The sequence below is a fragment of the Macrotis lagotis genome, chromosome 2 (assembly GCF_037893015.1).
Source record: "Macrotis lagotis isolate mMagLag1 chromosome 2, bilby.v1.9.chrom.fasta, whole genome shotgun sequence".
Taxonomy (NCBI): domain Eukaryota; kingdom Metazoa; phylum Chordata; class Mammalia; order Peramelemorphia; family Peramelidae; genus Macrotis; species Macrotis lagotis.
In genome coordinates, this window is record NC_133659.1 from 266,414,565 (window position 1) to 266,429,505 (window position 14,941).

General features: G+C 37.7%; 1 protein-coding gene across 2 annotated transcripts in view; it reads right to left on the minus strand.

Annotated features, from left to right (window-relative positions):
* Window positions 1-14,941, minus strand: part of PTPRB (protein tyrosine phosphatase receptor type B) — a 159,532-nt gene that overhangs the window by 99,250 nt on the left and 45,341 nt on the right. Inside the window, exons 1-2 of one of the 2 annotated variants that reach the window (XM_074226145.1) lie at window positions 5,732-5,962; window positions 5,055-5,328 (exon numbers count right to left, since the gene is read on the minus strand). In XM_074226145.1, coding sequence (XP_074082246.1) covers window positions 5,055-5,328; window positions 5,732-5,791 — 334 coding nt within the window. In that variant the 5' untranslated portion in view covers window positions 5,792-5,962. Of the gene's footprint in view, window positions 1-5,054; window positions 5,329-5,731; window positions 5,963-14,941 lie in introns of those variants that run through there. The other variant, XM_074226144.1, reaches the window with a different exon arrangement.

Here is a 14,941-nt window from a genome sequence, read left to right on the forward strand (position 1 = left end):
CTAAGTTAATAATGTTAATAAGAGATCATTTCTATCTCAATTTGACACCACTGATATACAGGCTTAGTTCTCAATGCAATATAAGCTTCACAAGGGTGGAGGATGTTTCCCTTTTGCCATTTTATCTTTAGTACCAACATAGTTGTTGGCGTATAGTAGATAATAAACAAACGATTGTTGAACAATTGATTGATTGATTGATTAAAGAGAATGGATCATTTCTATAATGTATTTACATAGTAGAAGGCCATGGATTAGTCCTTTAATATCTATAACTCTCTCAACACATGAGGGCTAGACTCTAAAGTGGGGGCTGTGAGATCAGTTGACTGGGCTTAAATCTTAACTCTTGTTCAGTTTTTCAGTCATGTCTGACTCTTCATGATCCCTTTTGGAGTTTATTTTGGCAAAGATAATGAAGTAGTTTCCCTTTTTCTTCATCAAAATATTTTACAGATGAGGAAACTGAGGCAAACAGGCTTAAATAACTTACCTAGGGTCACACAGCTAGTAAGTTTCTGAGACCAGATTTGAACTTGGGAAGACTCATCCTTCTAACTTTAGGTCTGACTCTATGCACCATGGTGCCACCTAGCTACCTTTCCTAGCTCTGTCACTCATTCTCTATTTTCAAAGCTTTAATATTATTATTAATCTAAAGGTTTAGGACTGGGGTTAGGACAGGGATAATGACGCTTTTCAAACTCCTTCAAAGGGGCATTATTAGGGAAACAGACTGTAAATTGTAAAGCATTAAATAAATGTGAGCCATGATTATCACTAGTATTTGCCATATTACTCTGATAATGTGCTGCCTTCCTAAGCCAAGAAGTTTTATCCATGATATCAAGTACTATTTTCTTGTGGTCACTATCTCATAGGGTGATTATGAGACAAGTAGTTTATTTTCCTCATGTGCAAACCCCATAAATTCAATCCCCAATCCAAAACCCATTATAAATGTGAGCTATTATTTCAGTGTGCAGGTGGTTTTTATCTCAGCAATATTTTCCCCTGAAAAATTTTTGTTTTAGTTGATGAGGAGCAACAAAAAAACACTTTGCCAAAATATTTGAGTCATTACTTTTGTGTAGACACAGCCTTACTGTTTTTTGCATACTTATTAATTATCTGGTTAACCGGGTCAAAGCAGACAAACACATTTTATAATTCAGGTCTGAAATTAGACTTGATTTTACACTTGAATATCTAAATTTTCTTTACATTGACCAAATCATCCAGATCATATCCAATCTGTTAATTCACTAAGGATGTGAATGCACTGAGGAAAATGTAAGAAAATGTTCCCATTTTAGAAAAGAAGGTTCAAGGTCCATGGTTATGCCTGGACTCCCCTGTCAGTGCATTTCAGGTACAATATTCCATTTAGACTGATCTGTGCAGAGAGAAAAGTATTCCATGGAACTTATTTTTTATTTTTTGAATATATCTTACATGAGCTGTGCATGAATGATACAAATTAGATTGATTTGTTAATTTTTCCTTATTCTGAAAATCATAGAATATAAGAGTTGGAAGGAACCCCAAAGGATATTTAATCCAGTGCCCATCTAAAAGAAAATTTTCTTTATATCAAAGCTAGAAAGTGCTCATCCAGCCTTATCTGGAAGACTTCAATAAGGAGTCTTTTCAGAATAGTTCATTCCTTGGTTATATGATCCTAATTACAAGACAAATATATTTTTTATGTGAAACCTGAGGAGGAATGTGATATAGTGGATAGAGAACAAACTTGGAGATATGATAAGTAAATAGAGAGTTAGGTAGAAAGATAGTCAATTAGCTAATTAGTTAGATGGATGAATAGACAAATAGATGGTTGAGTGGGGGGATATATACAGAAAGCTACAGAGACAGACAGACAGATAGATAGTAAGATAAATAGATGAGGTAAATAGATAAGAGAGTTCATAAATATTATATTCCAGACACTGTGCTAAGCATAAAGGAAACAAATTAAAGCATGCAAGTTAGCTCCTGCCCTCAAAGAGCTTACATTTTAATTGGGAAGAGTTCAAATCTCTCCTCTCACAGATACTTAGTGTATGACACAAGAAAACATCAATTAATTTAAAGATGTGAATAAATTAAAATGCTACTTTCCAAAATCCAAGTCCACGATGCCCATCCCTGTTCACAATGTATTCCAGTGGACCATGAGAGAAGGCCAAAAAAGGTGAAGGAAAAAAATAGTTTACTAAAATGAAAAGTGACCAAAACATTAAAAACTGTGGTGACATGATTTCAAAACTTGGTTGTGGCTTAATCAATTCAGTGTAAAAGAAAGGAAGGAAGGAAGGATGGATGGAAATAAGCATTTATAAAATATCTTCTATATGCTAGGTACTATGCTAAATGCTTTATAAGTATTACCTCCTTTAATCCTCACAACTTTGAAAAAATAGGTTCTAATATTATCCTCACTTTACAACTGAGAAAGCAGAGGCAGATGGAAGTGACTTGCCTGAGTCATAGAACTGATGGTATCTGAGGCCAAATTTGAATTCAAGTCCTCCTGATCCCAGATATATCACTCTACCCAAACTCCCAGACTAAATATATTCACTGAAACCATGTATTTACTTCAGTTCTCTTTCATTTTAGACAAAGTAAGGTGAGTAAACTGGGAAAGAGAGAAAAGGTGTCCTTGAGAAAGTTACATAATATGCTAAGAAAATTTTAAATTCAAGAGCTGAAAAGGAACTCAGAAGCCAACTAGAACTACTAGTTTTACAGAAGAAGAAACTGAGGTTCAGAGAAGATGACATAGGTCACAAGTGTCAGGGGACACAATTTTAACTCATGTCCTGACTCCATAGCCAATATTTTTTCCACTCCATTATATGTCTTCCCTGTTTAACACAAATATGATGCAAAAAATCTTAAATTTAGTTCTTTTCCCTAAAAAGTCTGTAGAAGAATTTTTAAGTAGTATAGTTTTTCTTGTTTTAATTATAACAGAAATATGATTTATTGTGTAATTCACCCAAATTTAGAAAACTGGGAATTTTCTCCCTTTAAATTTAGAGAAGCTGGGTATTCATCTTTAAAGCATGGGAAAAATCATTGGCTAAAAGAAAAGAAAAAAAGAAAAATCCTAATGGGACAAGTCTTCAAAACTGTTTGGGGGATTATAAATTAGTAGGGGCTCCTAGGAGAAGATATGGCCACTTATTCTATCATATGCAGGGCCAAAATTTAATTGCTATCCTGAGTCCAAACAGAGAGGCGGTTTAGTACAGAGAGCCAGTAAGAGTCAGGAAGACCTCTGAGAATGGACAAGTCACTTAACATCCCAGTCTTGTTCTCTTAGGCCAACAGATTGCAGTTGTTTTTCACTGGGAGTTTCAGACACCATGTGCAGAGAGAGAGAGAGAGAGAGAGAGAGAGAGAGAGAGAGAGAGAGAGAGAGAGAGAGAGAGAGAGAGAGAGAGAGACAGAGACAGAGAGAGAGATACAGAGACAGAGACAGAGAGACAGAGAGACAGAGACAGACAGAGACGGAAGAAGAAAAAGAAGAAAAGAGAAGGGAGAGGAAAGGTAGAGACAAAGACAGAAAGAGAGAAAACAGTTTTTACCAGTTTTAAAACTTGAAATCTTTCTTTAAGAACTATATCACATGAATGAAGTCAAGAAATTTTAAAAGATTCACTCAAAATATTTGTAAATATATTCCTTTTATGTACTTGCCAAAAACAGCCTTGAAAATGAACTACTTTCTTTACACTTTCCCTCTGCAAACGATTATCTGAAGGCTCTATAGACTTTTTTCTCTAACTTGATTGAATACACACTTTTATAAATACTTATTAAATCTTAATATATATAGCTATTCTATTTAATAGACTTTTCACTGTTTGAAAGTTATGCCTCAAAGAACAATCATACATTGAGCAGCTCACTTAACTGACTAAAATTCAGTAATTTAAATTCTCTAGTTTAATTTTTATAAATTATTTGGGTGTTATCTAATAATTCTGTGTGCAAATACAGTTTCAATATTTATTTCCCTTTTGCTAATTTATTTGCAAATTATCACAGCTATTTAAAAGTTCTATTTGAAATGAAGTAAAGATAATTGTATGGAAATTGACTTATAAAACCAAAGGGTTTGAATGGTAATTTTTAAAAAGACAATATATATATATATATATATATATATATATATATATATATATATATATATATTAGCCAAAGTTAAAATCTTCATTATTATTTCAAAGGCCATTTCAACTGACTTTTTTTTTTTGGTAGCTGTTTCAGGGTTTGTAGTTTAGGAAAAAAAGTTTTACACAAGTGAAGTTATCAAATGGTAATCTGTTCAGGAATCTTTATACTTATCCTCTGGAATTTACAAGGCAAGGGACATCTGAAAAATATTTGACTTCATTATTACTTCAAATGAAGACAATGCCAAAAATGGTCAGTAGGAACTGGTAGCATACATTGAGATAAAGTTCAAGAAAACATTAATGCAAGTAGTAAAGGATGTAGTCAGATCTTTAATGTCAAATCATTAGAAAAAATGAATTTTGAACTGTCACTGGGTAGATTCTTTTAAAAAACCTCTTTTCATGGAACTCCAATCTCAATATTCACTTTCCCCCCCCTGTTTGTTCTATTCCTGAAGATTCTCTGCCCTCTGCCAAAAATAATACTAATTTGAGGAAAGCCATGTCTCTCAATCTGTGCGTGTTCATTATTTACTTTACAAATATTTACTTACATTATTCTTGTGTTTTGACATTTTAGTGTGTCGGAGTTGCCAGTCTTCATCATTGGAATATGCTTCCTTCTAACAGATTCCTTCTCTCTGGGCTCTGCCCTACAGGCTCAGATACCCAGTCTTTCAGCACTAAAACCTTGGGACACCTCAAGTCTCATACACTATCTATTTAGGAAGCGATGACTCTGGTTGATCTTCACCTTTGGGAGGTTTAACAGGATCTCCAAACCAACAGGATCTCCAACCAAAGGAGCCCACCTCCCCCGCTTCAGAATGCTCCATGCCAGTTGCACCTGTCACCCATTACCTGTTTGCAAGGAGATGTCTCTCGTATCTCCATCCTGAGACACAATCCTGAAATGATAGGTTGTTCCAGCTTCTAAATCCGCGGGGTTACATTCATAGGTCTGGTTGGCAATCCGCAGTGGGTAGCAAAAGGTGCTCCCAGAGGTGTCGGAGGTGTAGATGAGGCTGAAGTTACAAGGTGACCCTTCCGTGCTCCACCTGAGACTGGCAGATCTGCTGGAGACCTTGGCTTGGGTCAGGTTGATGTCGCACCTCAGGGGCTCCCCCAGGCCACTCTGCAAAAGGGATCAGAGACAAGGGCTGAAGTCTCCTGGCTGCTCCTTCTCCGGACGCCCTGGTTCCCTTCCCCTCCTTTCCAAAACAAGTGCCCCAAACCAAACTCCAGAAATCCCAAACACCAGAAGCCACCGAAATGGAGCAAGGACACTAGGTAGGCGGCCGGGTCTCCTGGAGGGAGCTTGGAAGTCAGGGCTCGAGACCCCTCCGGGGTGAGCTAGCCAGAGGCTGAACCTGCGGGCTGAGCGCATCTCTGCGCTCTTCTCTGAACCCAGGCAGGAGGGAAAGGGGACCATCAACCGGCCCAAACTGACCAGGCGCGGAGGCTGGAAACTAGAGAGGGAGTTCGTTCTCCTCCTCCATGCCCAGGTGCCCCCTTCCTCCTGCCACTCACTCACTCACCTGCATCAGGTTCAGTGCCATCCATAAGGCCCACCCGGCTCCATAGCTCGGCATTGCCATCAGTGCTTAAGGACAAGCTTCTCCTAGTGAGGGGGGGATAAAAGGACCACTGAGTCCCGGGTGGGGAGGGAGGGGAGGCGAGCCACTTGTTGACGGAGCTTCAGGGCCTCCCGCCGGCTCCTTGAGGTTTTCTCCGGGAGGGGGACGGGGCCGTGCCAGGACAGGGGCTGCTGCTGCTGCTGCTGCCCCGGGCGGGCTGCGGACGCGAGAGGCAGCGGGGGCAGGCAGCTCGCCGCCCTTCCCACGCTGCCATACTGACCCGTGCGGCTGCCGCTGAGCCCGAGCCCTTTCCACGGACTTCCGCAATCAAAAGGCAATTTCCTAGTCTCCCGGCAAAGGAACAATGCTCCGGGGAGGGAGGGCGCCTCGAGGAGCCAACGCCTGGGGCTGCCAAGGGAGTCTGGAGAGCGCCCAGCTGCCCCCCTAGCGCCCCGCTCCGCTGGCCGCCGGGGTCCCGGCCCCGCTGCACTTGGCCTCGCCGACTTTCACTTTTCCGCACTCTTGCCTCCGCTCTCCAGACCTCTGGGCAATAAGCATTGCCTCCCTCCCTCCCTCTCACTTTCCAGCCCCCCTTTCCTCTCTCCACACCCTTCACCACCCCCCCCCATCTTCCTTCCTATCGTCCTCCCTCATCTGCTTTCTCCGGGGGCTCTTTTCCCAAGATTCTATCTGACCAATCGTGGACCAGAGCACATTTCCCTAGGTCTCGAAGCCTCTTTCCTGGAACTTTATTAAAATGTTCTTAGCCCACACTTTCTCCTCCTCACTTCAAAGAATGTGCTCAGCTCCCGGGGGCCCTTCCCCCTCTCCAACAAAAAGTCTTTTTTTGCCCATTTCTAATCAAGGTGCAATCTTGTCTCTCCTTCCTATAGCCTTTCCATTCTCTCCTCTAAGGATGTTACTTCTAACAGCCACTCCAAAATGCCACCGGGAGAACACTGAGGCGGCTTTGCCTGGATCTCTCTTCTAAAGTTGGATTCCTTTCTTTCAAGACTTATCTTAATACTCCTCCTGCTCAGCAAGGGATAATCAGGTTACCACAAATCAACTTCTCCCTGAATTCTAAACGAACTATTCATTGAATAACCAAGACGATCTAAACTACATCTTGTGGCTTATTACTGGAAAAAAAGTCTATCAACACACTTCCAGCTCTAAGAATCTAAGAAATTCCACAAAGTAACGTAAGGAAGCCTCCAAAATTTCAGGGATCCCTCAGAGTCAGAGCATTAGAAGCACATTTCCCTCCGTTTTCTGTACCTAGTTGTGCCTTTGACACAACGTACCTCCGGGTCCTTGAATGACTCTGAACTAACAATATACAGAAGTTTCCTGATTCTCAAGGAACAAACAAAATGAATTCTATGCAGATAACAGCCAAAGTATGACCCACACCTTTAATAATTTATTATCACTTCCTTTAGATAGCATTGTAGCAACTATAGCACATTTCACATTGTCATTTCCAAGAGTTAAAAAGACCTGTTGAGATTACTCAATGGAGAGGAAAGGGAGCATTTTGTTTAATTTTAAAAAATTAAATATGCCATACTAATTTGATTCTACATTGTGTGCAGTAACAGAGTTCCTAATTTGAAGGACACCTGAAAACAAACTAGTGAGCTAGATTTAATTTCATTTGGGAAACTTTTGTCTTATTCCCTCCTCCCATCTCTTTAATAAAATATCATAGACATCTATCTCACAGTTTCTTTTCTCTCCTTTTTAAATCTGCAAGAGTTGAGATCACACACATCTTTCTAGCATTTGGAGCCATTAAATCCCACAGAGTTTAATTTTAAGTTTCCAGGAAAATTGGGTATGGTTTGTCTCCCTCTCCAACTGGTTTATTTGCATTTTACTAAACAATACTTTCCATTCTTCCACTCTGCCAAAAAAATTCAGTTGCTTTACCAAGCCTATGATGCTTTTTTATACAGTATCATCTCTCTTCTTTCTAATTTACAGTGCAAATTATCATTTCTAGAAGACTATAATGATTTCTATTTTTCCCTTTTCTAATACCACTCCCTTTTAATTGTTTTTCTGTGCTACAACCAGCTACTTTTTTCAATAAGAGTGAAATGCCTTATTCATGTAGTAAGCACTCAATAAATGTTGACTTGTACTTACTACTCCACTCTTTTAATTTAAAACATGATCACAGACTAAATCAGAGTTAAACTTTCTACTCCTTTCCTCAAACAAACCTACCAAACCTAGTCATCTAACCTTCCCTCTCCAAGTCACTTCAACCCATCCCTCTTTATTCATTCAAATCTAGCATCTCCTAAGAGGCTACCAGCCCACATTTGGAATCCTTCCCCTACACTCTACTAAGGACTCTTCTTCTCATTCTTAAAAGTATATTCTGAGGAGTGTTTATATTTCAGTAAGCCTTTCCCATGCTCCATTTCTTTCACAAGTAGAAAGTAGACCAGACAGAATTTTCTAGAAAGTTCATAAACTAGTATTTCAGCAAAGTATTTTGGGAAAATAACTCATTGTGCAAGAAATCTTTTTATAGATATGGTGGAGAAAGAAGTAATTTAGATGGAGAAATAGTTGAAAAACCAGACCAAAAGAATAATACTTAATGGTTCAATGTCAGCCAAGAAGGAAGTTTTAGTGAAATGTGTAAAGGCTCTTTCCTTGGCCCTGTACTTTTCAACATTTTATCTTTTACTTTCATGAAGACATAGATGACATCCTTATATTTGCAAATGACATAAAGGTTGTAGGAATAGTTAACTTGTAGGTCAACTGAATTAAATGAATGAAAGAAAATGATGAGCCAATTCTAATAAAATTAAATATAATAGAAATGAATATAAAATTCTGCATTTGTACTCAATATATATTTCAATAGTATGACATGGACTTTTAGCTCAATGTCAATGGAATATAGATTGCCAAGGTAACCAAGGATCGGTAACTAAGTCTTAGACTAAGTTCACAGAGATGAACTGTCCAGAAAAAAAAGAAAAGTGATAAGAATTCTAGCCTGCTTTGTCTTGATGAGAATATATCCAGAATATTGAATTTCTTTTTAGATGTTACAATTTGAGAAGAATACTGACAAACTAAGACTATATCCAGAAGAAGATGAACAGATTCGGAGATCATTTTATGTCAATAAAAATAGGCTTTTATTAAACAATGACTATGTAGAGTATCAAGCACTGAGATTGAATGCTGGGGATATAAACGAAACAAACAGCTCGTGTTCTCAGTGGACACAGGAAAATTGTGATCAGGGAAGGAAAGGTTTTAAAGAAGGTTCAAGAATGAGATAATGGGGAAGTAAATGGACAAATTCCACCTGGGAACAATGACAGAATTGATCTGATTTGGTTAAATTTAGTTTGTAGAAAAGAAAATGTGTTAGGGATACATAGTTTTCTCCAACAATTGAAAGTGTTTTTCCCCTGAGAGGTATTTCACCTGGGGACAATGGAAGAATTGATCTGATCTGGTGAAATTTAGTTTGAAGAAAAGAAAATGTGTTAGGGATACATAGCTTTCTCCAATGATTGAGAGTGGTTTTCCCCTGAGAGGTTATTTGGGAGGTTCTTGACTAGATTTAGGCATATTGAATGAAAGTTTGAGAGTGGCAGATTCAATGTAAAGATACACTTTATAGCATTAAGAGTTGTCTAGAAATGAAATAGGCTGCCTTGTTGGCTTACTCCTTCATTCCATCTTTACTTGGTGACTGCAAGACCATTTGTCAAAATTGGTCTTCCCTCTTAACCTTTGCTTCCTAGAGTCCCTTTCCTGTAAGTACTCAAAAGACATCTTTGGATGAAACTTTTTGTGATCCTCTCAACTCGAAGTGTCTTCTCTCCTAAATTCCTTATATTTAACTACTTTGTAGATAGTTTTATTGAGTCACTTTATATTGATGGTGTTTATATTTTATATGCATTTGTAACCCCCATTAGAATGTGGGCTCTTCTTGAGGAGAGAGTATTTCATTCTTAGTCCTTGCATCCCCATTGCCTAGCATAGTGTCTGCGACAGAGTGGGTGCTTAAAGAATATTTTTTTGATTGACTGATTATTTGCTGCAGAGGTGATTCCTTTTTATATACTGTTTGAACTCAATGACCTCTGAGCTCCAAACTCCAAAATTCTATGATTTAGTTAATATTTTTCTACTACTTTGATGCATCTTTGAATCTTATCAAAATGGGTACTCCCTTTGTTTTACTAGTCTTCCATTCTGCAATATAATATAATATAATAATATTATATAATGTATTATATTACTTATGTTAGCACATAATAGTAATTAACATTAATGTTAATATAATATATAATATTAAATATAATTAATAGTGTAAAATATAGTGGTATATAATAGTTATGTATTATACTATCAAATATTTGTATTATATTTATCTTATATTATGCATAATTATAAATATCCTATACTGTATAATTATATAATGATTTCTAATTTCTAATTCTATTTAATTTTTAGGACAGAATAATCTAGGGCATAGGCACTATTGTACACTAACCAATATGCTCTCCTCACAAGGTTGAAGGATATTTATCCTTCAACAAATATCCTTCAACAAATGTACAAAAACATAGTGGTTATAAAGTCCTCTTCCCTAAAAAAAAGATTTTTAGAAAAGTAGCATCACTTTTTTTTAGGTTTTTGCAAGGCAATAGGGTTAAGTGGCTTATCCAAGGCCACACAGCTAGGTAATTATTAAGTGTCTGAGGTCAGATTTGAACTCAAATACTCCTAACTCCAGGGCTGGTGCTCTATCTACTGTGCCACCTAGCCACACTTCTAAGGTGGAGCCTCAGGCCAGCTATATCTTAATTCTTCTTCAGCATGTACTCCTGATTGTTCAGGACTAGGCACCTGAAGGGAGAGATAGTATCGAGCCAGAAAGTACAAGGCAGGACAGCATGCCACTATCACCTTGAGCACCATTTCCCTTCAGATTCTGATGGAGGCAGCTGAGGATCCTGAAGACAAGAGCCCTGGGAAGATCAGTGCCTCCAAGACCACCAGACCTGCTTCCAACCAGCCCTAAAAGTCATCTTTGAGGGGAGAAATATTTGTGGAATGGAGGCCCACCATCCTTATCACTGCCAGTATTAACCATTGACTAATTGCCACCAGCAGTCAGGTTGGCACAGGAACCTTGGCAATACAGTGCCTCCAAGGCCACTAGTCTTGCTTTCAACCTGGCCCTCACAGCTGTCATCTGGGGAAACAACTACTAAGTAGAAAGGACAAGCCATCCCTACCAACTGCCAACAAATTGCCACATACAGGGAGAGGAGCTTGTCTCTCTGAAGTGTCAAAGCAACCTGGAGAAGAGATGAAAGATGGCTTATATTAGCAGAGCTTGACCACTGCCACCATCACCTTAATAACTACCACCATCACTTCTATTACTGCTGCTGCTACTACTGCTACTACTGCTACCACAACCACCACTACTACAATCACTACTACCATCACCACAACTATCATTACTATTATTACCACTTACCACCACCACCACCACTACCATTACCACTACTACTACCATTATACCACCATCACCACACTATTATTACCACTTCCACCACCACTATTACTACTACTACTACTACTACTACTACTACTACTATTACCACTTCCACCATTGCCATTACAATCATTAATACTATTACCATTGCCACCACCACTACTACTACTACAACAACTACCACCACCACCACTACCAGTACTACTACTACAGTTAGTCTTTATGAGGTGCTACTATGTACCAGGCTCTATTCTAGGTATTCTATAAAAACTATCCAAATCAATCCTCACACCAACCCTGAAAAATAAATAGCTCAATTATATCCATTTTTATAGCTGAGGAAACTGAGACAAACATTTATTAAGTCATTTGCTCAAGGTCAAATGGTTGGCAAGTGTTTGAAGCTGGATTTGGATTCAGGTTTTCCAGACTCTAGATTCAGTGCCTCTATCTACTTGCCATCTTCCCTCATATCCTAGCAGATTCTTTTTTTTAAGAAAGATTTTATTTATTTTGAGTTTTACAATTTTCCCCCTATTCTTGCTTCCCTCCCCCATTCCCATAGAAGGTAGTCTCCTAGAAGATTCTGAATGCAGGAATCTTGAAAATGGTCATGCTTCCAGCTGAGTGCCTTCAATCATCATTCTGGGAAGCAATCTACTTTCAGAGCTATTGAAGACCCAGAAGAGAAAGTTCTTGTCCCTAGTCACTGGCCCTGTCCAATGTTTCAACATGAGAAACTGATAATTTATCATTGGAAAAGAAGAAGCATTAATTACCCTAAGATTTTTATTGAACCCTAAGTATACCATAGAATTTTAATATCTTATTTACTGTTGAAACCCTCTATTAGTGCTTTCTCTCTCATTAGACATGTAAGCTTCTTGAGAATAGGGACTGTGACTTTGTTATATGTTCTAAGCATTTTGCTTAGGGCTTTTCCTATAGTAACTATTTAATTCTTCATTCATTTCCCCCCCTAGATTTCTCTACAATACTCAGAAACCTCTTCACTCTGGAATCTCCCTTCACTCTCGGGCTTCATGCATTATTCCTTTCACACTGTGATTCTCCCCATCATGGTTTCAATGTATCACTGGTTGGCATAAGAAATGAAATGGGGATTTTTGAGGAGTTTTGTGGAAGTTTCAGACAACATACAAAAGTCAACAGATGATATAGAAAAAGTATTTACACTTAACATGCCTTACATATAGCCTATGATCAAATACTGATCCTAATTTTTACAACTAGGTAATGTTAAAAACCCCATAAAAAGGAAATAAAAAATTCAGACTTCTCTAGTATGAAGGGATGGTCTAGAAATTTTACGTGATCTTGGGAAACCAAGATCCCCATGATGCAGAAGGGATAACTATACCTTCTACAGATGTCTTCAGTCCCTTCCAGTCTACTGCTCTCCTGACTCTTTCAGACTGTCTACAATGCCTCAACTCCAGATAACTTTCTTTACTCTCCGTTCTCCACCCCATTCAGTTTCCTGTGTTGTCTTTTCTACTTATTTTCACAACTGCTTTACTATTGCATAGAAATATGCATGCTTACATTTATGCAAAAATTTATTACAGTTTTTATTTAATCTTTTAAAATCATTATTAATTATTTATATTTACATATTTATATAAAATTTATTATAATACTAGATATGAGGGCAGAAGGTTAATACATAACTTAAGTTCCTGCCCTTAAAGAACTCATATTCAGTAAGGGGGGGACATAAGAAATATAAATAATAAAACATAAATATAAATAAAATAAATAATAGTTATGATATATATATAATTAATATAATTTAAAAAATTAATAAGAAATCAAAGCCTGAATTCTTTTTTTTAAAAGAATACAAACTCCATGAGGACAGGAATATCTTTCTTTCTATTTGTATGTCTTTCCCAATACTTATCATAGTTCATGGTTCATAACAAGTCCTTAATAAATATGCATTGACTTTTATGACTGTTCAGAAATGAAATGCTAATGACTTTTTGATGAGAAATTGTCATCTTCCTGATTCCTATGATAACAGGATAAGGAAAAGAGAAATAAAGTACTGATTTGGGGAATGTGAAATTATTATATAACTCTCAGAGTACAAGAACTAAGATTTATAATCCCATCCACTTCCATGCCTTATCTCCTTTGTGTACATGATCCTTTATTTCAAACCCTGATATCTCCATTGAGCTTATATTCTGTCTTGTTGTCCAGAATATGTCCCTAATTGAATTTTTTCTTTCCCCTTTAAATCATACCCTTCCCTTTAATACCTCCATTTCTTATTTTTTTTGTTTTAGATTTTTGCAAGGTAAATAGGGTTAAGTGGCTTGCTCAAGGCCACACAGATAGGTAATTATTAAGTGTCTGAGGCCCGATTTGAACTGAGGTACTCCTGTATCCAGGGCCGGTGCTTTATCCACTCTGCCACCTAGTTGCCCCTTCCTTTTCTTTTCTTAATATCACCAATCTCCCTGTCATACAGACTAGAACTTCTGAGCACTTTTGACTCCTTTTGCTCACAAGTTGGGTCATCAAGAATTGATTGCCTTCTGTGTGTTTGGTTGACCTTGTACCAAATAATCATTGGTGATACAAAGAAACGCCAAATTCAGTCCCAACTCTGAATGACTAACCCTAACTCCTCTAATTATAAATAAGCTAATGCACCTTCATTTTTCCTGCTTCTGAGGCATCTTTCACATGAATTTTTCTTGTTTCATTGTCTCTTGCCTGAACTACCATAACAGTCACCATTCATTCTTCACAGACTAATACTTCTAAGCCAGATTTTAGAGCACATTACCTTCTTGGTTCAAACCCTTTGATATTTTTCCATTGCTCACCATATGATACAGAGATTCTTTAGCTTGACATTCAATGCCCTCCACATTCTGCTCCCAATATATCTTTTCAGATTTAATTCACTGCATCCCACACACTCCCAACCCTGAAACATTCTAAATTTCAACTGAACCAGACTATGGGAAAGATCAAGACAATATCAAGGAATAACAATTGCCTGATATTGTCCTGTTCTTTTCTGTTTCTGTCTTGTTGGGCTCACCTCCCATCATGCCTAGAAGGGTCTTTGTGAGAATTTCTGTTTTTAAAATCCTTTCATTCCTTAAGGGTCAGCTTAGGCACTACCTTCATAAAAGTGATTCTGATTCAATTCTCTCTTCCCTCCCATTCCAAGCTTCCCTCTCAGTCCCTCCTTCCCAGCTATTTTTAATTTCTCTTTTCTTAGCTATCTCATTTCTTTGTTTGAACCCCTCCCATTCTCTTTTAGGGTTATAACTATTATTATATTAATCTCATGTCCCCTCCTACTATGAGTTCCTTTGAGTTCCTTTGGGGCAGGACAAATCACATTTCAACCTTCTGCCCTCAATTTTAGTATTATAGTTACCTACTTACATGTCTCTCTCAATAGACTATGAGTATCTTTAAGACAGGGACTATGGAATTTTTGGCTCTGCATTCTCAGAATCTAGAACAGTGTGCAAGTTAAACACTTAATGTTTATGAAAATGAAATTAAATCCATGAATAAGTGGTTTGAAAACTGAAAATGACATCACAAGCATGAAATAT